A 24,962-nucleotide genomic window follows, 5' to 3' on the forward strand; every position below is an offset into this window, starting at 1 on the left:
GGCACTCTTTAGGGTGACTTCACACTAGGAGTGTGTCGACCACGAGACATCTCCCAGTAAATGGCTTTGAGCAAATTTTGAGGCATTCAGTTTCTTGGCCTTTTCTGGAATTGGGGGTGTCTGTGGAGGAAAATCAGTCCCTAATGCCAAGATTATCGTACCTTTGAGTTTCCTTCCTCTTCTGGTCTTGGTGGCAGTGGAAGTGGTGGAGATTGGTCAGACCCTGGGTATATTCTGAAGATGGAGGTGACAATTTGTTGACAGAGTGGATGTGAGAGCCAAGTAGAAAGATGATTTCATGGTTCTTTATTTAAGTAATGGAAGTGAGACATGAGATACTGGAGATGGGGAGAGAGCAGGAGATGTGGGGTATATGAGAGAGGAGTGCAAAGGGAAGTGAGGACATAGGAGCTGATATCAGGTCAGTGAACTGGTGGTCCTGGTGATGTCAAGGAACTGGTGGTATCAGGATATCAGAAGGAGAGAACTGGAAAGATAGCAGGAGAATAAAGATAGACTTAGTATGAGAAAAATTCATATTTTAAAATAATCTTTTATTTGCTCACCATAGACATTCTGACCTACATTACATTGATATACATTATATTTATTTGCAGTGAGAACTGAATAATTTACCACACAGTATAAATCACAAAATATAATTCCTGAATTTCTAGCATTATTGTTATGCATGTGAGCGGTTAACCAGAATAATCAGACATCATTGATGTTAATCTAAGTGAGAAGTTGGTAATAAACACTTCTAATTATGAATCTAGAAATTTCAGGAGACAAATTCCACCATTGAATTCTTGTACCTTCAGAATCAGACCTAGCATATATAATCAGAAAATAAATTTTGAAGTTCAAATCAGTGATGTGTGTGTTGGAAATGTCAACATGTAAAACAGAATCCTAGTTAACAATCACATTTTCCTAAGAAAAAATTTGTGTCTTAATTATACGAATATCATGAAAACAGACCATTTCCTGTTTTCGCTGTAGTCTTGGACGTTTTTCTCTTCCTGTTTCCTCTGTGATTGGATTCTTATCTACTACAGTTATGCTTTGTTTTCCACAGAGAATTTGTTCCTATTGGGTTCATTGGTTCTTTCTGTAGAGAACTGTGGATGGAACAAGTAAAATATTTTTGAATCTGGCTATGTAGTGATCCACAAATGTAAGCTATATACACAAATCACAAAGGCAATGTGGAATTATCCATTGCTGACGTCATAGTCTATTTGCTGTAAGCTTCCTGGGTTCAAGATGTAATGATAAATTTTTATTTTGCATCAGATCAGTGAATTCTTGAAATTTTCATGTGGTTTTGCATTCCTGTGAAATGAAGATATTATTAATGAACAACAGTATGAGTCTCATTTCAATGCCTTTTCATTTTCTTACTGCACTGGGGCAAATTTTTATTCTTATTTAGTTCAAGGTCTGTAATGCTTTAAGATATGTGAACTGGAATATGACCCTCCTCCCAAGTCTTAAGGATTTACCAACTCACTGTGGGCCACATGGTATTCCTGTTTATTTCGTGGGGCTGATATGGTCAACATCTATTGTTCACTTACCATGGCATGTCACTTTTCTAGACATACCTTATACTATGACATAACCCTGTGAGGTAAGTGCTATTAGTACATTCATTTTAGAGATGGAAATCTGGAACACAAAGAGATCCAATAATTTGTCCAAGGTCATATGGTAGGTGACAGAGCTGGAATTTTAACTCAAAAGGTCAGACTCCAAGTCTCCTTGAGACAGCAATGTCCAAATGCACACAGTGATCTCTTGATTTCTATTGCCTTCATCTCTGCTCCACTTCATTCACCCGCTTATACAGAAACACCTTTAACTTGTCTTCTTTCAAAACTGCTCCATCTCTAAGGCCTTGGACTTGTTGCTCTATCTGCTGCCTCCTTATCTTTTATTCCTGTTGCTTTTTCACAACGGCTAAACCTGCTCAGCATCTGCATTGAGCCCTCTTAACTCTCCTTATTCTCCCAGTTCCCACTCATGCCCCTTTGCTGGTTTCCCTTACTTCGGTGCCATATGAGGAAGACTTGCCATTGCATGAATTCACCTTGTATTTTTCCACCTTTTAACCTCACCCACTCTTTCTGTCTGGAATATTCTTCCTCTCTCTCTGTTTTAGTTTGTTTAAAACTTTTCCCAATCTTTAAGCCAATGCCCTACCCTTTACTCCTCAAATGCTATCTCTCTACAACGTTCTTCCTGGTCATCTCAAAACCTCACATGCAATCCTTCTTTCCTCAGTATTCCCAACACTCAGTTTGTACAACAAATACAGTGCTCATGAGAGTCTACCTTGTAATAAAGTTGCATGTGGATTTCCTTAGCATGCCTTCTAGCTTATAATTATAACTTAGAAGTTCTAGCCCAGTGCTTTATGCTAGATTAGAGTATGGAACAAATAACTTTACAACTGGAAAGTGTGTAAAAGATATTCTAATTCAAACCTTAATTTTACTGCTAAAGACATTGAAGCCTATTTTAAGAGGCGAGTCATGCTGACAATAGGAAAGAGAAATTCACTAGTACCTTCCTTCCTTGAATTCATATTAGGAATAAAACCATACAAGTGCTCAGCACTGTGCTAGGCACTAGGGCTACCCAGGTGACAGTTCCTACTTTTAACAATCTCAGTATCTACTGGGAAAAACAATTAATAGATTATTATAACACAATGGGATGGGATAGCTGTTTGTGGAATAAATAAATGCATGAGTCAAGGAGTTTACTGTCTTTGCAGTCATAGTATATGGTCCCTTCAATCAGAAGCATGAGGAGACAGGTTTTTTTTTTTTTTTTTTAGACAAGAGTTTCCCTCTGTGGCCCAATCATGGCTCACTGCAACCTCCGCCTCCCTGGCTCAAGCGATTCTCACGTCTCAGCTTCCCAAGTACCTTGGACTACAGGCACCCACCACCATACCTGGCTAATTTTTGTATTTTTAGTAGAGATGGGGTTTCACCATGTTGGCTAGGCTGGTCTCAAACTCCTGACCTCAAGTGATCTGCCCACCTCAGCCTCCCAAGTGCTGGGATTACAGGCATGAGCCACTGTGCCCAGCTGAGACAGGTTTTATAATTCACTTGATAAAATCATATCTCAGGCTGTAGGAAAGGAATGTCCAATCTGATTTGTGCCAGGCAAGTTCATCGTCATTAGTCCAAAAGAGGAGAGAGGTCTATTGGAAATGAGGAGGTGCTGCTTTCCATCTTACCCTCGGTTTTTAGTTTGTCTCTCTTCAGTTTTTGTTGCTGCTTTCCCTCGTGTGCTCAGGATTATGTTTTAAACACTCACAACCTGGACGATTTTGGTTTTGTTTTCTTATTGGCTGTATGTTTACCTCAACCAGGCCAAAGGTTCTATGGACTCTGGACTGGATGCACTATTGATTTACTTTTTTTTTTTTTGGTGGTAGGGGGATGGACTTTTGCTCTTGTCTCCCAGGCTGGAGTGCAATGGCATAATCTCGGCTCATTACAACCTCTGCCTCCCTTGTTCAAGCAATTCTCCTGCCTCAGCCTCTTGAGTAGCTGTGATTATACGCAAGCACCACCACGCCTGGCTAATTTTTGTATTTTTAGTAGAGACATGGTTTCACCATGTTGGCCAAGCGGGTCTTGAACTTCTGACCTCAGGTGATCCACCCGCCTCGGCCTCCCAAAGTGCTGGGATCATAGGCGTGAACCACCGCGCCTAGCCTATTTACTTTTGAAAACACTTGAATGTTCTTGTAATGTTAGCTGTTCTCAGTCCCCCAAAAGTCGGGTTTCCATCAGGCGAGGTGTCTGCTTAATTTAGGTGTCAGAGAGTATCACGGGATGCTTGCCTATAATCACAGCTACGGTAGGGTGGCTCCCAAACCTACAGGATGTTCCTTACTTGCAAAATCCCAGGCTCATTCTGCTCACAGCACATCAGGAATGACTTCCAGTTGGGTGGCGTGAGGGGGAGTTTTATTTGAAAATGATTCCAAAACCTGTAAGAGAGATAAAGCATGGGAATGTGCTCTGGAAACTTCCATGCCTGTTCATTTGCCAGGATCTATTTAGTACCTGGTACTCTGTCCTCCCTCAGAGATAGTGTTTCTGTACTGTTCCAGCTGTTGATGTAGCTCAGAACTTTCAGGGTGTTGAATACAGATAGTCCCTTGAATGAGATTTTGTCTTATTTTTATTGTACTATGACGTTCCTTGCTTTAAGGAGTCCTTATATGTGAAAATCTAGATCTATATCTTGTACACAAAAGCAATAGAATCTAGTATTAGTGAAGGTACAGGTAAAGGTATTCTTTCATACATTATTTTTGGAAAGGTGAACTGGCTTCCTGAAGAACGATTTGGCAGAGGGCACTAAAAGCCTAGATACTGTATTCATGGAATCCAGCAGCCCTGCTCCTAGGAGTTTAACTTACAGAAGTCACTATGAATGTGTGCAAGACACATCCACATGATTATTTGCCATTGTTTCAAATAGTGAAAAGTTAGAAATGACTTAAAGGTCAAAGAGGTTAAATAAAGTGCTAATATAGGTATGTGGTATCAGGTAAGCAGGCATTAAAAATCATGTAGGAAAATACAATACTGTGGAAAATCGCTTTGATAAACACACAGGTAGAAAAGTATGTATGGTATATGTACTTGGAAGGAAAGAAAGAAAGATTAGCTAGACACCAAAATATCAATTATTATTTCTGGATAGTAGGATTATTTGTAGTTTTAACTTTTCATTTTAAAATATTTTTTCAAATTTTTGACAGTGGATATGTATTATTTTTATAACCAGAAGAATGTTTAGTAAATTCACAAATCCCATTTTCAGAGCAACAAGATAAAGTGGACTGTGACTGCTTCCCAATATTCATGATGACATCTTATATTTGTGACCCTTGTTACCACAACACAATAGAACAAGACAGAGTTTAGCGATTTCCAAGATGGAATTATTTTCTTAAGAAAAAAATCCCCAAGATCCCCTCAAAAGTTGCCAGATTCCTTTCTTTCTAGAACAAGAGTTAGGTATATGATCCGTTGAAAATGAAAAAACTTGGAATGTTTTACAGCTGTTAAAAGATTTGAGGTTTACCTGGATGTCCCAATGTGGAAGGTTATCTAAAATATATTGACGAGAAAAAAAATGCAAGTTGCAGAACACCTGTACTAGGATTTCATTTAAAAACAATAGCAACATCCCAAAGGTGGCATCTGCTTTGCCAAAATTAAAAAAATAAATAAAAACAACGGCAACAATAACACTCCCTCACTACCAACTATGTGGGACATCTTATTGAAAACAAATATATGTAGAGAAATGTTGCTATGTCCAGAAATAGGCCTGGGAGGATACACACTGAGCTATTATCAAAGCTTACCATATAAGAGTGGGTGGAGGGAAGGGCAGGAAACAGGGTTTCCTGAGAGTGCTTGGTGGGGTTACTTCCTTTTTATTTTATATAGCTTCACATTCTTAAACTTTTTCATATCATTTAAAAACATTCAAAAGGAAATAAGCAAAAAAGAAATTTTAATAAATGCCGCTGCTTGCAAGCTCAGTACAAACTTTTGCTTATACATTTTAAATAATTAGAATTTTTAAATTTCTGCATTTTTTTCAGAGGATCTGTAGTAATGAGAAAAAGTACTCTTTCCTTTGGTGATTATTTTGCAAATATAAAAATGGCAAATTGCCCTTTCTGAATTTCAGTGTAAATATTCTAAATATGATCCTAAAGACTTAAACAGTTTTGAAGTGCAGGCAGACAGAAACTCAGTGGGCCATTCCCTTAAACCAACTAGCCCACCAAATTCATGCTCAGAGTTGAGCACAGACAAAAATGTGATGCAGGAATTCACTAATTCAATGACCATGTCTTTGCCACACAAATACTCATTCTTGTCTTGGCAAACATACCCTTTCCCTCTTACAATGTATTTCCCTTTCTTATACCAAAACCCACTTCCAGAAGGGTGCAATAACACATTCACACTAATGTATAAATGACTCTTTAATGTTATACCTTCCTAACCAGATTTGCTTTTTAATAAACTAACAAAGGAATGAAGCTCTAATGGTGGAATCTCACATATTAGTCAGAAACTGGGGGGCTTAGGTAGTCACTGACTGCTTATGCATATCCACAGCATCCTCAGCAATGGCCTGGGGGCACCAGGTGCTTCCAGACTTACAGGTGATGGTATATGTCAGGATCCCGCTGGAGCCGTGTTTGGAATCCTATATACAACTCGTCCCAGAGTAGACCATTTTTCACCACGTGTCTGATGACATCCACCCGGCTATGGATCTGAAATAGACATGGAATCACTAGCAGGGGCAATCCAGGAAGCAGAGTATGGATCCCTCCTGTCCCTGGGAGGAGCAGCTGCCCATGATGGTAGAGGCACGGAGAGCCAAGGAGAAGAGTCTCTGGGAGCAGATGTCACAGGCTGAGGAGAAAAGGAAAGACGCTAAATGCAGTAGGACTTGAAAGAAGGAAAACAGGAAATGGATTAAGAGCAGGGGGAGCATCTGACTGAGAGCACAAACTGCAGATTGGTGGGTTCAAATCCAGACTCTAGCTGTGTGATCTTGGTCACCGTTCTGTGCCTTGGCTTTCTCATCCATAAAATGAAGACAATAATAGAACATGCCTCATAGGATTGTCGTGAGGATGTATATAAAATACTTAAAGCCTGGCACGTAGTAAGCACTCAAGAAATCTTTGCTGTTATCGTCATTCTAAAAGCCGAGTGTTCAAGTCTCCACCTGAACATTCAGAGGCAAAGCAGAGCCTGGAAGCTCACAACAGTCTATAGTTTCTGGCCTGTCACAGAACAGGATTACTTTAAATCAAGTGGTCAAGATCCTTATCCTTAAAGAATCCCAACTTTTAAACTGTTGAAGAGCCAAAGTAGCACAGGACTAGGAGACAAGCAGAAATGGTCTTGAGTCTCAGCCCTGCACTTACTAATTATGTGACCTGGAGCTTGCTAAGCCTCTGTTTCTCTATTATGAGACTGTTGAGAGAAAAAAATAAGATAATTTATATAAAGAAAATGAAGAGAAGTTATCCTTGGTTGGACATATGTTAGAGTTTACACCAATGTTAGAGTTTACAGGAGCCCTTTCAGTGTCTGCATCACATTTTTCCCCCGGTAAATATCATGCCAATATCAGTAGAGGCAAACTTTTCATAAGTGACAGGCTATTAAATGACACAGAATGATTGGAAGTTTGGCATTTTTAGATCTATTTCTCTTTTTTCGCACCGTTTGCATAAAACAATCATATCCATCGCGAACTGAGGTTACAAACATAGGTCAGAGTTTTGCTAACAGAGGTTTAGAAACATGATTCCACAGTTTGGTCAGGTTAAGGCTGGGCCTGGCCAAGATGCAGTACCAGGACCTGGTTCCTCCCAGTGCAGGGTGGATGGCATTTCTGGGCCTTTTAGCTGGGAGAGGAGCACACAGGAGAATTGGAAATAGATTTAAGAAATATTTGGGGTGTCAAATGGAAAGGTCTAGATGATTGATTAGATTTGGGGATGTAGGAAAAGGGAAGAACCAAAGATTACTCGTTTGTTTCTAGCTTGACTGACTTGGGGAATTATATTACCAATGATTAGATAGAAAAAGGAAAAAGAACATTTTAAAGAAGGAAGATGAGGAGTTGAACTTTGAACAAGTTGAAAATTATGTATTAAGCATTCAGAAATCCAGACAATTATATCTAGCAGGTAGTTGACTATTAAGAACCCAAAGCTTGACAGCACTGGAGGTAGCCAGAGAGAGCTCTGGGCCGGACATATGGATTATTTTTGGAGTAATTAACAGAGAAATGATGTTAGCAGGTGAGTTTACCCAGGAAGAGACTTGGGAAGAACAGTGGAATGAACACAGAGTCCTGGAAGGAAACAGGAGACTTAAGCAGTGGCTGGGGAAAGAGGAATTCCAAAAGAATGCAAAAGAAGAATATTCAGGAAAACAAGGAGGTATTGTCACTGGGCTAAGGAGAAGACTATTGGTTGACAATGATGGACAAATTGTGTGCATAACCTATCTCCTCTGCATTTCCAGATCCAACTAAAATGTTGCAAAGCAATTATACAGGAATAAACTGCCACAGTGAAAAGAAAAGGGAGGGATTCATTGACAGGAGAATTCAACTAATTACATGAATCTAGAAAGCATGCAGACAAGTGGAAACCGAAGATGCAGGGCAGAGGCTGTAGAATCCCAGACAGTACATGGAGGGGTGTTCAGATGTGGAGGGAAGAGAAGTAGGTACTATGGATGACAGCAGGGCAAGCACAAAAGTATGTCCATGAGATAGCTGGCCCCTTCCGTACCCTATATATGGCTCCCAGGTCAATATATTTCGACAGTTCTCTCAATACATAGAATCAATTTTGGGGTAGGGGGAGAACAAGGGCAGGTAGTGTGTTTGTGATGCTGAAAGCAAGAGCCTCCACATTTTGGCACTCAGGGGTCCCCTAGCCTACTAGCTGGCTTCTCTCCTCACCTTCACAGCTTAAAGCATACTGATGATCCTTTGGCCAAATACAGCCTAGCTCTCATTTCATGTAGTCTATAACTCTTTAAGAACATTGACTCAGCTTTCTACATTTATAAATTTGGGTATTTCACATGAAAATCCAGATTTCCAAGTTCTCTGGAAATTTCAGATCAGCTGGAGCTCAGCAGGCCTGCCCCCTTCTCATCCTGCATTCTACTTGATGCAGTCTGTACCCAGCTTCACCAGTTTGAGATGTGCCTTGCACCAGTGTGCGAGCCCTCTGTAAGTAGAGCCTCCTGGATGACAGATCCTACACCTATACATAAAAGCCCCAAATCAGCTGAAAAAAGTCTTATCAGTAAATATGGACTAATCCTGTAATTCTTAAAAGTCACCCACAAAGAAAGGAGGATCAACCTAGCATAAGTTTTCTTTAGAGCAACCTTGTCTATAACTGGAAGCCAAAGGAGCAATGCCTTTGGGTGTCTATGGAAAATGATTAGTCACCCAGAATTACATGCTGAAACTTACACACCATGAGGAAGGAGACAGTTAAGCAGAAACTCCCACATAGAAGCGAAACAAGGAAGGGAAAGGCATGGGTGGGGTCTGGAGGCAGTGAAAGGTAGCAGATCTGCAGCAGAGCTAGAGAGGAGCCCTTCCAGGTTGGAGCAGGAGGATGGCGAGCTACAGGAGCCATGCATTTAAGAATGGAGAGTCAGTGTGATAGAAATGATGAGTTTGAAAGGCAATTAATACCTCCAAAAAGGCGGCAGGAGGGAGGCAATATGAGAAGGCTCCAGGTAGCAAGAAAATGAGCTCTTCCACATATAGGCATAACCTCTTTAAACAAACCTCAGCATATAGAACTCTCCCTAAAATCCTGAGAGATAAAAGCCCTCAAGCCACAGTATAACAGTACCATGTGCAGAGCAGGCATCGTGATGTTTGCCCCATGGTGTATTTAAATCTACAACAGAGCTGCTGCTTGCTTTATCCAGCAGATGCATTATGGAAAGCTGTGAAAAAGTGGTATTTTTTCCCAAATTAAATATTTTAAATGAAGTTAGTTTAAAATTTTCAAAGGTGAATCTCTTGAGGCTAACAGACACCTCAATTTAGAGGTTTTGTAAATTCAGATTTGAGAGGCTACACAGTGGCTAAGAGCATAGGCTTTGAGTTAGACTGCTTGAGTTAAAGCCCTGCACCACCATTCATTAGCTGTACAACCATGGGCAAGTTATTCTAACTTTTATAACCCCAGTTTCTTCCCCCCCAAAATGGGGGCAGATAATAATATCTGTTCATAGGGTTGTTGTTGAATTAAATGTCTTAATATTTGCAAAGTGTTTAACACTGTGCTTGGCATAAAGCAAGCTAGGTAAGTGTATATAAAGCAATAAATGCAAAGATTCGTTTTGTCTAAAAAGGTGTAAGCCTATTTATCATCTATATGGTGCCTCACACAGGATTTTCTTACATGTAAAAATCCAGTTTGTTTTTTGAGACCGAGTTTTGATCTGTCGCCCAGGTTGGAGTGCAATGGCATGATCTCGGCTCACTGAAACTGCCGTCTCCTGGGTTCAAGCGATTCTCCTGCCTCAGCCTCCGGAGTAGTTGGGACTATAGGTGCCCATAACCACGCCCAGCTAATTTTTGTATTTTTAGTAGAGATGGGGTTTCACCACGTTGGCCAGGCTGGTCTCAAACTCCTGACCTCAGGGGATCCACCTGCCTTGGCCTCCCAAAGTGCTGGGATTACAGGTGTGAGCCACCGTGCCCAGGGCCAGTTTTTTTTTTTTTTTAATACCTACAAATCAGGTAGTAGATTATTAGTTTTACTGAAGTTTCAATATAGGATTTCTTCAATAGCAAGTATTGAAGAAATCACAAAAATACTAGTCAATTTATTAAAATGTAGTTTAAGAGCACATTTATTACATCTATTAGGTGAAGGTATATTTAAATCTCTACATTTAGGACATCACACGTTTAAATGGCACATACAATAAGTTTAAGGGCAGACCGTATATCCTCGTAACTAATGATTCTTACATTCATAGACAATTTTAAATTACAATGCATGCTCACATATATTATGTCATTTAACTATCACGACAAACTGGCAAGGGGGGAGCAAGCCCTGTGCAAGCAAACAAAAACAAAAACCCCTAAAGCTCAGACAGCTTAAATAACTGCTCAAAGCCTCCTAGTCAGGAATCATGATCAGCAGAAAGGGGCATCAGTCCCCATCTTGACACTGTCTCCAATGTCACGGCTCTTTACATAATGCTGCCACTGGCGAGGGATTTGTTCAGAATTTGAATTCAATAAAATATGTGTTGCTTCATGTTGATCTAACTCCCTTTCCAGAGACACCCATTGGAAGGGGCAGAGGAAAAGGAAGGCAGAGATCAATGCTCAAAGGTCTAATAACAGCTTAGGTTGAGCAGGTGTTTGCAAGTGAGCAGACAGAGAAGTCAATCTTTGGGAATGGCTCATAAAGAAATAAGTGTGAACTTTGATCAATAACAATGTTTTAATATTGGTTTGTTAGTTGTGACAAATGTACCATAGTAAAGTGAGTTGTTAATAATACTTTGTACTATCCTTGTAACTTTTCTGTAAATCTAAAGTTATTCTAAAATTAAAAGTTTATTTAGGAGGAAAGGAAGGAAGAAAGGAAGGAAGGAAAGAAGGAAGAAAAGCAGACTTCCACCAGTGTTGCTGCTTACTTCCTCATAGGGATGTTCTCGTTGTGGTCTTTCTTTTGGGAAGGATAAATCTAGAAAGTCAACCAAATAGTCATATCCTCCAGGAAAAGGATTGAAGTCCTCATCTGTCTCAATCATCTGTGCAAATGACAACATGGTAAAGAGAAGAATATCAATCAAGTGGTCAAGGTCTTTAAATTCTAAGAATGTGTAAGACTCAAATGCTTTTAAATGATAGATGATAGCAATGAACTGGAAATGAATATTAAGAGTCTCTTCTCTCACCTGAACTGTAACATTCAAATCCTAGTCCATATTAGCAAAACCGCTTCATGTCACTAACATCAAATGTATAGAGCTGGTTATCGCTATCTGAAGTACTATTAGTAATGAGACATCAAATCCCACCATAAATTTGCAGGTGAGGAAATAAATGTGTAATGTTTCTCATTGTCATATAGCAGCTAAATAGAAATGGTTTCACTGAAAATGTTTTATAAAAAACTGTCAAAAGTTTTTCTCTTTTTCGTACCAATTGTCCTAATGAAAATATCATTTACCAATGCTTCCTAGGTCATTAGATTTCAAAGGCAATTTTCTATAAATTATCTGGGAACTAATATAGATATTAACTATTTATTTGGCTAAGTGAGGACAGAAAAAAACCTTGCCTCTGCTACCCTTTTATTTCATTTAAGAATGTTTTAATACCCCCCAAATAGAAAGGACTTAGTCATGGAATAATACAATTCATCCCAAGAAAAGAGAGTTGACATACATACCTGCTCTCTTACTTATTTCACTATTTGCCAGCAAAAACTTTGTCACAGACTGGCCATGGGCCCCAGCTAGGTTTTTGGGGATCATTGCTTTTGAGAATAGCAAGTATTATCTGGCATTAATGTTCAGGAATTGAAAGATAAACTTGGGAGTAGTTCTTACCCTGAGGGTAACGAATACTTGTGTCTCAAGAGTGTGAGTGTTGTCCATTTCCTGATGACATCCCTAAACTTTGCTCCCCTACACAACCTCAGGCATCTCATATAAGCCACAGGTGGCTGGTTACTCACTGACTTTGCAGTTACTCCTGTCCCATTTCAGACCTCCTCTTTGTCTCGCACCCTCTGTCTGCTAGTATTTAGTTTGCTTTTGGAGATCTGTCCAGTTTTGGTGACTAGGTGATAACATGAACTCTTAGCTTGTGGCTCTGTATGTATGTGTTAGGGCTACTTTAAGTTGTAGACTGTAGACCTAGGCCTAGTTCTTAATTTGTGCAATTCAGCCTCAGCATAGCTGCAGATAAGGGTTACCTGCTTCTACCTCACCTTGCTCCAGGCCATCACCTCCTTGGGTGGATCCTATCTTCTAGCCCCACAGTTTAAATAGCTGTTCCTGCCATGCCAAAAACACTCACAAACACAAACAACAAAAAACACGTGGTGATAGGAGACAAAAGATGTTCCAAAAGAAAAACTTAGGGTCTTAAGAACATTCTCTAAATAGTCAACAAGAGATTGCTGATCAAGTGTGAAATCTGTTCTCTGTTAGGCAGTTGATAGGACTTGATAAATGCTTATTGGAAAACAAAGGGGTGTTCATGTATTTCCATTATACAAGAAAGCAAAGACGAACAATAGCATACCCTGACCACAAGGTTGTAATCTTTAAATCCAGCCCAAGTGAAGTATTCTTTTATCCAGGATGAGTGAAGAAATATTTCATCTCCTACAGCAGCATTCAAGATTTCCAAATAAGGTTCAAAATCCCAGGAATCCTTGTAAATTTTCGTCCCCTCTGGAGGCTCTACGATGCCCTTGCTTAAAGACACAAAGGTGTGAGAACAGTGAAAGAAAGTAACAAGTAATGAAGGTAAAAGTTAGTACTTAAGTAGCAAAAGTCAACCAGACTAGCAGCTTTGAGACCGCTCAGATAATTCACAAGAGGTCCCACAAAAGTGCCTCAGTGGTCCCACCATTGCCTAAATCAGAGCAGCTCCTATTGTCTAGTGTCATAGGTTTCTAAGTCAGATTTCATTTGAAGAAAGAAGTCTATGTCTAGAAAAAAACATGTGAAAACCACTAATTTGGGCCTCTTTGTTCCAAACAAGTAAATTATGGAAATATTGCTTATAATCTGGCCATATGATTCTGTGGATGCCTGCACACTCGTGCCTCCCCACCCCAATTAGAATATAAGTTTGGTGAAAGTAGCAACCATGACTGAACCCACAGCAGGTGCTCAATAAATATTTGTTGGATATATGGATGACTTTAGCCTATCTTTAAGATATTCCCAGAACTTTGTGTCTCTAATATATGGTGCTCTTGCTGTCCTAATCAAAGCACAGCCAATAGACAGATGCAAGTTTTTATCCTTAAACCCAGCCAGTAATGTGGTAGAGTTCTCTGACAGTCCTAGAGTTCTGTCCGTCCCATGTGAAGATGTATCCTTGCATAAAACATGGAATTTTAAATCCCGAGAACGGAATAGGATGTGGTCTGGATAAAGAAAATATAAGGAGGGAAATAGGTGCCCATCTCATAAAGACGTGGCAGGTGGTGGTAGCTGACCCTCTTCTCAAAACTATACTTTTATATGCCCAAAGCTACAGATGTACTGGTTTCTGTAAAAAAAAAAAAAAAATTAGCTAATCCTAAAGCTTCTCATTTCTAAATGTATCTCAAATCTTCTGCAACTCCTTGCCTTGCCTCAGTCTAGAGCTTCACTAATCTCTTTCTATAGAAAGCCACACCCTCCCAACCACCCAACCACCCTCCCTTACTCCAGTGGTTCTACCTGTTCCCCAGTCCATTCTCTGCAAAACTGAAATGTTTTTTCTAAAACACAACTCAGTAATGTCCCTTCTTTGCTTTATAACTTTCTGCAGCTCCCCTCATTCACAGGAAAAATTCCCTGCACTGGCTTCTGGGGCATTTCTCCAAGCCTGGCTGCCGCCTATCTCACCCTTTTCCTCTGTTTTCACTCACCAGCCCTCTATACTCAGGAAGACAGATGGCTTCATGAGGGCAAAAGCCTCTTCACAGCTGTATCCTCTATACCTGGGATGATGACTTGTACACAGAAGGAGTTCAATAAATCATTTCTGAATGAATTACATATATTTATGCCCTCATTCAAAGTATCTGCATTCACCAAACCCATTATACACTTGCCTTCTCCAGCACATGCCATTGCTTCTGACTAGAATCTCTTTCTCCTCTCTACTTACTCGTGACATCCTCCTTATCTCTAAATGCCAAAGATCCAGATTAAGCTTTCCTTGGTCACAGTTTTTTCCTCTTCCCCTTGCAAGGCAGTTAGAGCACTTGGTTTCTGTGTGTCCTCTATAATTTGTCTTAGCTCTAAGACCCAACAGTGTTGACTTTCTAGTCACCCAGAATGCTTTGGTGAGGCACAAGAATGCAAATGCAGATTCCTGGGCTCTACCTCAGATCTACTGAATCAGGATCTGTGGGGGAAGGGAGTCCAGGGATCTGGATTTATGTGAGTCTCTTCAATTATTGTGATGTTCATTAAAGCTTGAAAACTACTGCTGGGGCAATTGAAAGAGATGATTTTTGGAGAGTTAGGCAAATGTAAAATGATGAAGGCTCTTGAATACCTTGCTAAGAACTGGAATAATTAAAAACCTTTAGACCTGGAAAATAAAATTAAAAACACTTTTATCCTGGAGGCACTAACGATATTCTACAGAATTTTAAACAGGAATGTTTGCATTTTAGAAAGGTTACTTTGTCAGCAATGAAGAGCAGGGGCTTTCAAACATTTTGCCTATCATCCCAGTAAAGACTACATCTTACATTAGGACCCTGGAGTCCCCCTACCAAGGGTACCTATGAAACAAAAGTTTCATGAAATAATACCCTTGTTACATGCAATGTACTCAGGTATTTTCTATTCTATTCCATTTTATTCCATTCTATTTCATTTTTAAAACATTGGCTGTGAGCAATGGCATTAATTTTATGACTCGCCAATGGATTGTGACCAGCAGATTGAGAAGACACTGGCATGGAAGATGGGTCAAAGGAAGTTGTGGGGGAGGCACAGATACAAGTTCAGGGGCACTGCAGGAGTCTAGGTGAGAAATTTTGAGAGGCAGAATTAAGGCCAGGGCAGAAGAGGCTAGAGATAAGTGATGGATTTGTGAGTGCTTTATGAAGGAGAATTGACCAGATTTGATAACTCGTTTAATATGGGAAGTTAGCAAAAGACAGAATGGGCTGATTTACCATTCATACTGACTTTGCAGAGGTAAGGCTGGGAGAGGGTGCGCTTTTGGTAATTGCATGTACCACTCTCCAAAATGTTAGTCCATTTCCAAATAGCCCATGATGGTTTCATTTGGTTTAGAGTAGTATTCAAAAAAATATAGCTTTGTGGTATCATGTTAACTTTTCTTGGATTGCATTTCCAGTGTGTTATTGTTACTTGTTCAAATGTACTATCTGTGGAATGGGAAATTGGGTAATATTTGCACTGATATGAAAACTAATTTTCTTATTGCTTTTTACTTTCATAAAATAATTCATTTTTGAGCTGTATCAATGGACCTTACTAAAATAAAAGATTCTTCACTGTTTACTCTCTAGTAAGGTTCTGAGATGATGAAAACATTTGAGTCACTGTTATATAGGATGACAAGATTAGGAAAAAATTCAGTCTTTTTTTCCCCTAGATTTGTGAGATACTTATTGGATAGTTCATTTTATTTAAATGGTAAGACTTCCATTTTTAAAAAGTGAGGTAGGCCGGGCGCGGTGGCTCACGCCTGTAATCCCAGTACTTTGGGAGGTGGAGGTGGGCAGATCACGAGGTCAGGAGTTCAAGACCAGCCTAACCAACATGGTGAAACCCTGTCTCTACTAAAAATACAAAAATTAGACGGGCATGGTGGCATGTGCCTGTAATCCCAGTTAGTCAGGTGGCTGAGGCAGGAGAATCGCTTGAACCTGGGAGGTGGAGGTTGCAGTGAGCCGAGATCGCTCCACTGCACTCCAGCCTAGGCGACAGAGAGAGACGCCATCTCAAAAAAATAAAATAAAAAGTGATGTGTGAATTTTACTGTATAACAAACAAAATAGGAACCTGTCAAGAGGCCAGAGGTGAGCCATTTATTTTCTAATAATATTGAAAAAAATTAAACATTTTTATCCTCTAAAAATATTTAAGCCAAACCTGTCTGTTGGATCCTTCAGCATTCTTGCCAGATCAAGGGTGGCTCCCGGTCGAGGGGTCCATGTTATCACATCAGAGTTTTTCTTGATAAGATTGTTGAGTTCATTTGGGTCATTTTTGGTGTTTGTTTCCTTGATGTACCTGAGAAATAAAAGCATTCCCATGTAAGAAAGTTTATTCTCAGGTGCATGGTCTGATGAGTACAATGACAGATTTTTGTTTTATTTTCTCCACATTTTCACTTTCCAGTCTTCCTCCACTTATTCCATGGAAAAATAAAGACTATATTTGGGCTAATGTCCCTAATTAGAGAAGAAGTGTCAGTCAAAGAAGGTTGTACTTATACTTTGTTTTTAAGTATAATTGCATGGTGATTGGAATTGAAGTTAGATGTAGCAAGACTGACTACTGAAAATAGGTGGGAATTGCACACTCCTGTATTTAATGTTAATATATGGATTAACTATTATTTGGCAGGCATTATACTAAGTGTTTAATATGAACTAATTGATTACCTTCACAATGCCCCATGAGGTACTATTATGAGGCTCATTTTAGAGAGAGAAACTAAGCCTTAGAGAAGACACATGACTTGCTTGAGGCCATACCATCAGCAGTCAGCCCAGCCCCAGCTCTCCACCCAGCTGTCTGACACAGGCTGTGCAGCCAGCGAAGCCTCAGCCCTCACAGGTTGCCACAAAACTTTGGGAGTAAAATCTGAAAAGCTTTTACATTCAAAACCATTAAAAATCTACTTGTTGGCCGGGCGTGGTGGCTCATGCCTGTAATCCCAGCACTTTGGGAGGCCGAGGCGGGCGGATCACCTGAGGTCAGGAGTTTGAGACCAACCTGGCCAACATGGCGAAACCCCATCTCTACTAAAAATACAAAAATTAGCTGGTCATGGTGGCGGGTGCCTGTAATCCCAGCTACTCGGGAGGCTGAGGCAGGAGAATCGCTTGAACCCAGCAGGCAGAGGTTGCAGTGAGCCAAGATCGTGCCATTGCACTCCAGCCTGGGCGACAAGAGCGAAACTCTGTCTCAAAAAAAAAAAAAAAAAAAAACTACTTGTTACACACACACATCCTCAGTTGCAACCCATCTTGAGATTCAATTTCTTTTTTTCTTTCTTTCTTTTTGAAACGGGGTCTCACTCTTTCATCCAGGTAGACTACAGTGGCATGAACATGGCTCACTGAAGGTTCGACCTCCTGGGCTCAAGCAATTCTCCTGCCTCAGCCTCCCAAGTAGCTGGGACTATAGGCATGCACCAATATGCCAGACTAATTTTTTGACATTTTGTAGAGATGGGGTCTCACTTTGTTGCTGAGGCTGGTCTCGACTACTCCTGGGCTCTGAGATCTAATTTCTTTCTTTCGAGATGGAGTCTTGCTCTGTTGCCCAGGCTGGAGTGCAATGGCATGACTTGGCTCACGCAACCTCTGCCTCCCGGGTTCAAGCAGTTCTCCCTGCCTCAGCCTCCCAAGTAGCTAGGATTATGGGTGCCCACCACCATGCCTGGCTAATTTTTGTATTTTTAGTAGAGATGGGGTTTCGCCATGTTGGCCAGGCTGGTCTTGAACTCCTGACCTCAGGTGATCCGCCCGTCTCTGCCTCCCAAAGTGCTGGGATTACAGGCATGAGCCACCATGTCTGGCTGAGATCTAACTTCTAACTGTGGCATTGATAAAAGCGTGGTGTCTCCCAAATCTAATTCCGTACCACAATCTTTCTTGAAAAGCCTTAACTCCTCAATTTCAATGTCATACAAGAAGGTGATTGTGGTTGTGTTGGAGCAGAAAGAGAAAGATCCAGAGAAAGAGGATTTGTCACTGTGATTCACCTAACATGGGTTTTATAGACAGACATTTCTGTTAAAGGGAATTTTACTTTCTTGAGCTACAAATTGGTTACGCAGACTTGATAGATATTTTTAGTGAGATAAGCAAAAACTACATAATCATTTGTATTTCTATAGCACTAAGGTGACACATTTATGATCTTGGAATCAATTTTGTAGACACAAGTGAGAACGCTGTCACTGCACCAAAGACATCAGTAGCTTTTCTCTTTTTACACACATTAATATCCTCCCACTGTTACAGTCACCACCTTGTCTCATCTTCTTCTGGCCTTTAGTCTCTACATGGTCCACTAACAGGTTTCCCTGCCTCCAACTTCCCCCTCTTCAACCATGTTACTATTCATTACTCTTCCTAAAACATAATGTGTGGTGGTCACAAAGTTTGTAACTTCTTGATGTGTCTTTGTCTCTCTATAAAATAAAAATAAAATCAGTATCTAGATGGGGTATTGTGGGAAGTGAAAGTATTTGCCAACTACTTATATGCAACAGTGCAGCTTTTAATTGCTTTAAATGACAGCATCACATTAAGTGGTCAAGTACCCACCACCTCCAATTCTTCTCCACGTCCTTGCAACTCAACCTACTTAATATTTCCTGAATCTGCATCTCACTCCCCACTGCCATTCATTATTCCTTCCTGGGTTATTGCAATAGTTTCCAAACTGGTCTCCCTTTCCCTTTGCCATCACAAAGGCATACAGACTAACCCCTCCAGTTCACATCTGATTACATCCCTGTTCCTCACCCAACTATCAGGCTCCCTATCCTTCCAGGAAAAAATCCAAATCACGTAGCATGTCCTAAAGTGCTCATACAACCCCTGTCTCCTGTTCTGAACTGCAATTTCTCATCCCAGCATCTTTTTATCTTTGCTGGTCAGTTCCTCCTCCTTTAAAATGCAGCATTCATAGACTCATCCAGTGTTCGTCTCCTGTCCTGCATCTGTATCTCCTTGCCTACATTGATCATTCTGTATTACAATTGTTCTTCTCTTCTAATAGACCATCACTCTGAGAACAGACAATCAAAATGAATCTCTAGTTCTCCAGTACTTAGCACGGTGCTGCTCAGTGAATGACAAATGAATTTACAAGTAACGAAGAGCAATGATCAAAATAAATTATGTTTTAACCTTAGACCAATCTTTTCTGAAAAAATCTGGAAGATACAAGAGAGCTAAATAATGTCAACAAGAAGTTTAAAAAGAAACACATCAGCAAGAGACCACATTAAGCAATGTAGCTACATTGCAAGAGAACATAGCATGTCAAAATGATGACAGGTTTTTAACAATGAGACAAATGAAGTGCAGAGAAGTCAGATAGATGGTGGTAGAACCAAAACCACAATCCCCTGTACACTGCTCCTTCTACTGTACTGCTGCTTCCAGTTGATGAGAAGTCATGGGCAGTCCTAACATGATCACTGTCACGAAAACTCGCCTTGAGGACTGACTTATTACCCAATAAATTCAGACAAATACAGCTAAGTGTACTTTCTTGGTAAAATGACACACGCATTTCCTGCCTATACATAAACAGTCCCTGCCCTTTGTTCACAAAATATCAGTAACTGTATGATAAAGTAAATTTTTTGTGAAGCAGATGATTGCTCATGAAAACGTTATAGCTAGGGGATGAGTCACCGCATAAGCTCAGGATCAAATAAATTCTATATACAATCAAGGAAATCTTAGCAAAGTTTAAACATCTATAAACTTTCCTTTAGCATTTAAATTGTACTCCATATAACACAAAATGGATAGATTATATGTATTGCTTTTGCAAGAGATTATGAAGTCCATAAAATGTGCATGTAATATAACTTGATTGTATCACAAATATGATTTAAACAAATATGCTTGCTGGGCTCAGTGGCTCACGCCTGTAATCCCAACAGTTTGGGAAGTCAAGGTGGGAGGATCATTTGAGGTTGGCAGTTGGAGACCAGTTTGGCCAACATGGTGAAACCCTATCTCTACTAAAAAAAAAAAAAAAAAAAAATAGCTGGGCATGGTGGTGCATGCCTGTAGTCCCAGGTACTCAGGAGGCTGAGGCAGGAGAATCCCTTGAACCTGGGAGGCGGAGGTTGCAGTGAGCTGAGATTGCGCCATTGCGCTCCAGCCTGGGTGACAGAGCTAGACTTTGTTTCTACCAAAACCAAAAAAAAAAAAAACAAAAACCCCACAAACAAACAAACAAAAAACCCAATATGCTTGCCTTAACTACCAAGGCTTAAGGTGCTCTTTAAGAATCACCATGTTTGCCTTTTTTGATCTTTAATTTTTCAAACTTACTGAGATCCTTTTTTTTTCTTTTTTACTTTTTGAGGGAGTACAGATCTATAGATCTTAACACAAATATAGATTCGTGTAACTGTCACCACAATCGGGATACAGGACGGTTCATCACCCCCAAAACTTCCTTGCATTGCACCTTTGTAGCAAAATCCTTCTTTAACCCCTACCTCCTCACAATCGCTGATCTACTCTCTATCCCTATAATTTTGCCTTTTCCAGAATATCATATACATAGAATCTTTTAGTATGTAACCTTTTGAGACTGGCTTCTGTCACTCAACACAGTGCCTTTGAGATTCATCCACACTGTTGTATGCAGCAGTTCTTATTGTTGAGTAGTAGTCTGTTGTATGACTATACCAGAGCTTGTTTATCCATTCACCTGTTGAAGGCTATTTGGGTTGATTTGGTGATTATGAATAGAGCTACTATTAATATTTGCATGTAGATTTTTTGTGTGAATAAAAGTTTTAATTTAATTAGGGCAAATACTCAGGAGTGGAACTGTTGGATCATACAGTAAGGTTAGCTTCAAAGAAACTGCAAAAGTGTTTTCCAGAGGGACTGCACCATTTGGCATCCTTAAGAGCAAACTGTGAGGGCTCCTCTTGGTCTGTATTTTTGACATAAGGTGGTATTGTCAATTTTCCAAAGTGCCATTAATTCTAATAGTTATGCCATTGTGGTGTTAATTTTCATTTTCCTAATGGCTAATGCTATTCAGCATCTTTTCATATGCTTATTTGACATCCATATATCTTCTTTGGTGATGTATCTGTTCAAATATTTTGCCAATTTTGAAATCTTCTTGCTATTGATTTTTAAAATTATTTTAAATCGTAGTCTTATTGCTGAGTTTTGAGAGTTCATTTTATGTTCTGGATACAAATTCTTTGTCAGGTATGCTATCTGCAAAATGTTCTCAGAGTCTATAGTTTGCCTTTTCATCCTCTTAATAGTTTCCTATTTATAGAGCAATCATTTTAAATTTTGATAAAGAATAATATATTAATTTTTAAAATAGATCATGCTTTTGATGCAACATCTAAGAAGTCTTTGCCTAACCCATGGTCAGGAATATTTCCCCTATATTTTCTTTTAAAAATTTTATAGTTTTATATTAACATTTATATCTATAATCCATTTTTACTTACTTTTTACATATGACGTAAGGTTCAGATTGAGGTAGGTTTTTTTGTGTGTGTGTGTATGGGTGTGCAATTGCTCCAGTAACATTTGTTGAAAAGACTACCCTTTCTCCATTAAATTGCCTTTTTTCAGGCTGGACGCAGTGGCTTGCAGCTCACGCCTGTAATCCCAGCACTTTGGGAGGCCAAGGCAGGCGGATTGTGAGGTCAGAAGATTGAGACCAACCTGACTAGCATGGTGAAACCGTCTCTACTAAAAATGCAAAAAATTAGCTGGGCATGGTGGTGTGCGCCTGTAGTCCCAGCTACTCGGGAGGCTGAGGCAGGAGGATCACTTGAACCCGGGAGGTGGAGGCAGAGGCTGCAGTGAGCTGAGATCACGCCACCACACTCCAGGCTGGGCGACACAGTGAGACTCCTTCCCCTCACCAAAAAAAAAGCCTTTTTTCGTTCACATTTTCCCAAATTGCATCTTTGCCAAAAATCAATTGGCCATATTTGTGGGGATCTATTTCTGGACTATTCTGTTCCATTGATGTCTGTGTCTATTCCTTCACCAGTATCACACTATCTTGATTACTGCAGCTTTATAGCTCATCTTAAAATTAGAGAATATGTTCCTCTAATTTCATTCTTCTATTACAGAATTATTTTGATTAGTCTAATTCCTTTGCCTTTCCTATAAATTTTAGACATTATCTAGATCCACAAAATATCCTGCTGGGATTTTGATGGGCATTGTACTGAATCTATAAATTTGGGGATAATTAAAATATGAACTATATTGAACATCCAATTCATGAATATAGTATGCTGTTCCATCTATCTAATTAGAGTCTTTGATTTCTTTCATCTGTTTTGTAGTTTTTAGCATATGTACTCTGTTTGATATCCTGTTTAGGGTCAGATCCACATGCACAGTGCAGCTTTGGAGTTAACCCAGGAGTTTATCCATAATTTTATGGGCTCACTTTCCTAAGCCTCCTCTATCTGAAATCTCTCCATTATTTTCTGCCTCCCAGGTGTCCCCTTCATCTTCTGGTTGAAAAGCCAGGGCTTTGATTTCCCTGTTCTGCTGTGCATGTTCTGGAAACTGCATACGCTTGTGGGGCAAAGTGGTGAGAGGTTAGTGAGAGAAAAAACTGCAACAAGGATTCTCTTTCGCATTATTTGAACCGAAATTGCTTTGATTTGAGAAAATGATTCTTTTTCCTTGGAGTGTAATCCATGAGTGAGGCTTCTAGCAGTCCTTCACTAGGAGAGTTGCTCAGGGCCTCTCTCACAAGCATATGTACAAAAAGTGAAAGTAAGTTAATTTTTGACTTAATTACTTAGGTGGCTAGAAGCAGCAAATCAAAGAGAAGGATTGAGACTGCTGGTAAAGATTTGTTACAGCAGTGAAGAATGATCACTAACTTAGCAAAACAGTAACAAGCAGATATAATGCTTTACTGCCTGGGGCTGTTTAGTGCAGGGGCAAACAGCTCAATGGACTAGAACATATCCTGTTATAACATCCTCCAGTGAACTTTAGGAACATCAAGCTGTTATATTACATTCTAAAACTTTGAAATGATGAATCCATGGTATCAAGAAAAGATCAATCATGTTCTAATACTCTTTCTGAGAAGACAATTATACCTAAATCATAAAATTTTCACATCTAGAGAGATAAACTATACCTATCCAGAAAATTTTGCTACCTAGCATGATTTCACTATTTAGAATGCCCAAGTTCCCAGAAGTTCTATACAGCGAAGATTTTACTCTATTAAAAGGTCTATGGTGCCAAAAATTATTAAACTCTGTTCAATAGAAATACAATTCAAGCATGTGTAATTTTAAATTTTCTAGTAGCAACATTAAAAAAGTACAAAGTAACAGGTAAAATTAATAGATTTTACTTAACTCGATCCAAATATGTTAATATGAAATCAATTTTTAAAAATTATTGAGATATTGTGCATTCTTTTCTGCATATCAAGTCTTTGGAATCCAATGTATATTTTAAACAGTACATCTCAATTTAGATCCTACATTTTCATCAGAAAGACTTGATCTATAGATTTTATAAAATGTATAGTTCAAAAAGTAGCTTCTCATGCTCAAGTTGTTCCACACATACCCAAAAAGTTTCCCAATAAAAAGAAGCAAGTACTAAAAATGTACTTTCATGTAACATTCAAATCCACATTGACACAACTGGTTCATATTTTTTTTTTAAGAAGAACTGATTTGGCTTTGAAGCAAAAGCATAACAGTTTCAAAACTATGCCTGTCCAAGTTTAGTAAATTCACTAACTTTTGTGTCAACTCATTAATATTACCATTGAATTCAAAAGGGTATTACATAAATCAAAACTCAACTATAAATTATCAATACTAATGAAACATTCTTCAAATTTTACTCAACTTTGCAGTGAACTTTAATGCTGTCAATTAAAAATAAAATCTGCATATTGGTTTTTTAAAAATGTATAAAACTTATTAATTGGTGCCATGAAAAGTTTCCATTTTAACATAAATACGTGTGATGAGTTGTTTTCCCCTCAAAAATGAAATGTTAAAGTCCTAATTCCTAGTACCTCAGAATGTGACCTTATTTGGAGATAGGGTCCTTATGGAGGTAATCAAGTGAAAATGAGGTCATGTAGGTGGGCTCTAAAACAATCTGACTAATGTCTTTATAGAAAAAGGAAAATTTGGACACAGATAGGCACACAGGGAAAATGCCATGTGAAGAGACAGAGTAAAGATGGTCATCTACAAGCCAAGGAGTGTCTGAGGCAACCAGAGGCTGGGAGAGGGCCGGGAACCAATCCTTCCCCAGCAGCTTTAAATGGACCATGGCTCAGCCCACACCTTATTTCAAACTTCTGACCCCTAGAACTTAACAAATGTTTGTTAACAAAAATTGTAATAGGTTCCTAGGGCTGTTGTAACAAATTTTTGTTACATGACCCAGTTTATTATGTTCCTTTGTTACAACAGCTCTAGGAACCTAATAAAATATTTCTTCTCGTATAACTAAGTCACAATTAAGCTTTTCCTTTCATTGTGTTCAAACACAAGGTGTGTTCAACATAATCTGACAGTACACAGTGATTAACAGCATGACGCTGGAGTCAGACTTAGGATGAGATTCAAAATGAGTTTTTCCATAGGCATTGTGATATCAG

At 39.3% G+C, this 24,962-nt stretch overlaps 1 protein-coding gene across 12 annotated transcripts in view; it reads right to left on the minus strand.

Annotated features, from left to right (window-relative positions):
- The window catches only part of CMAH (cytidine monophosphate-N-acetylneuraminic acid hydroxylase), a 377,256-nt gene that overhangs the window by 249,590 nt on the left and 102,704 nt on the right, over positions 1 to 24,962 (minus strand). For 4 of the 12 annotated variants that reach the window (XM_063725396.1, XM_024248260.3, XM_024248261.3 and 1 more), the window contains exons 10-15: positions 16,470 to 16,610; positions 12,913 to 13,087; positions 11,292 to 11,408; positions 6,228 to 6,343; positions 3,925 to 4,021; positions 534 to 1,124 (exon numbers count right to left, since the gene is read on the minus strand). In XM_063725396.1, the coding sequence (XP_063581466.1) occupies positions 1,062 to 1,124; positions 3,925 to 4,021; positions 6,228 to 6,343; positions 11,292 to 11,408; positions 12,913 to 13,087; positions 16,470 to 16,610 (709 nt within the window). In that variant the 3' untranslated portion in view covers positions 534 to 1,061. Of the gene's footprint in view, positions 1 to 283; positions 488 to 533; positions 1,339 to 3,924; positions 4,022 to 6,227; positions 6,344 to 11,291; positions 11,409 to 12,912; positions 13,088 to 16,469; positions 16,611 to 24,962 lie in introns of those variants that run through there. The other 8 variants (XM_054557301.2, XM_063725397.1, XM_063725398.1 and 5 more) reach the window with 4 other exon arrangements.

The sequence above is a fragment of the Pongo abelii genome, chromosome 5, assembly GCF_028885655.2.
Source record: "Pongo abelii isolate AG06213 chromosome 5, NHGRI_mPonAbe1-v2.0_pri, whole genome shotgun sequence".
In the NCBI taxonomy this organism is placed as follows: Eukaryota; Metazoa; Chordata; class Mammalia; order Primates; family Hominidae; genus Pongo; species Pongo abelii.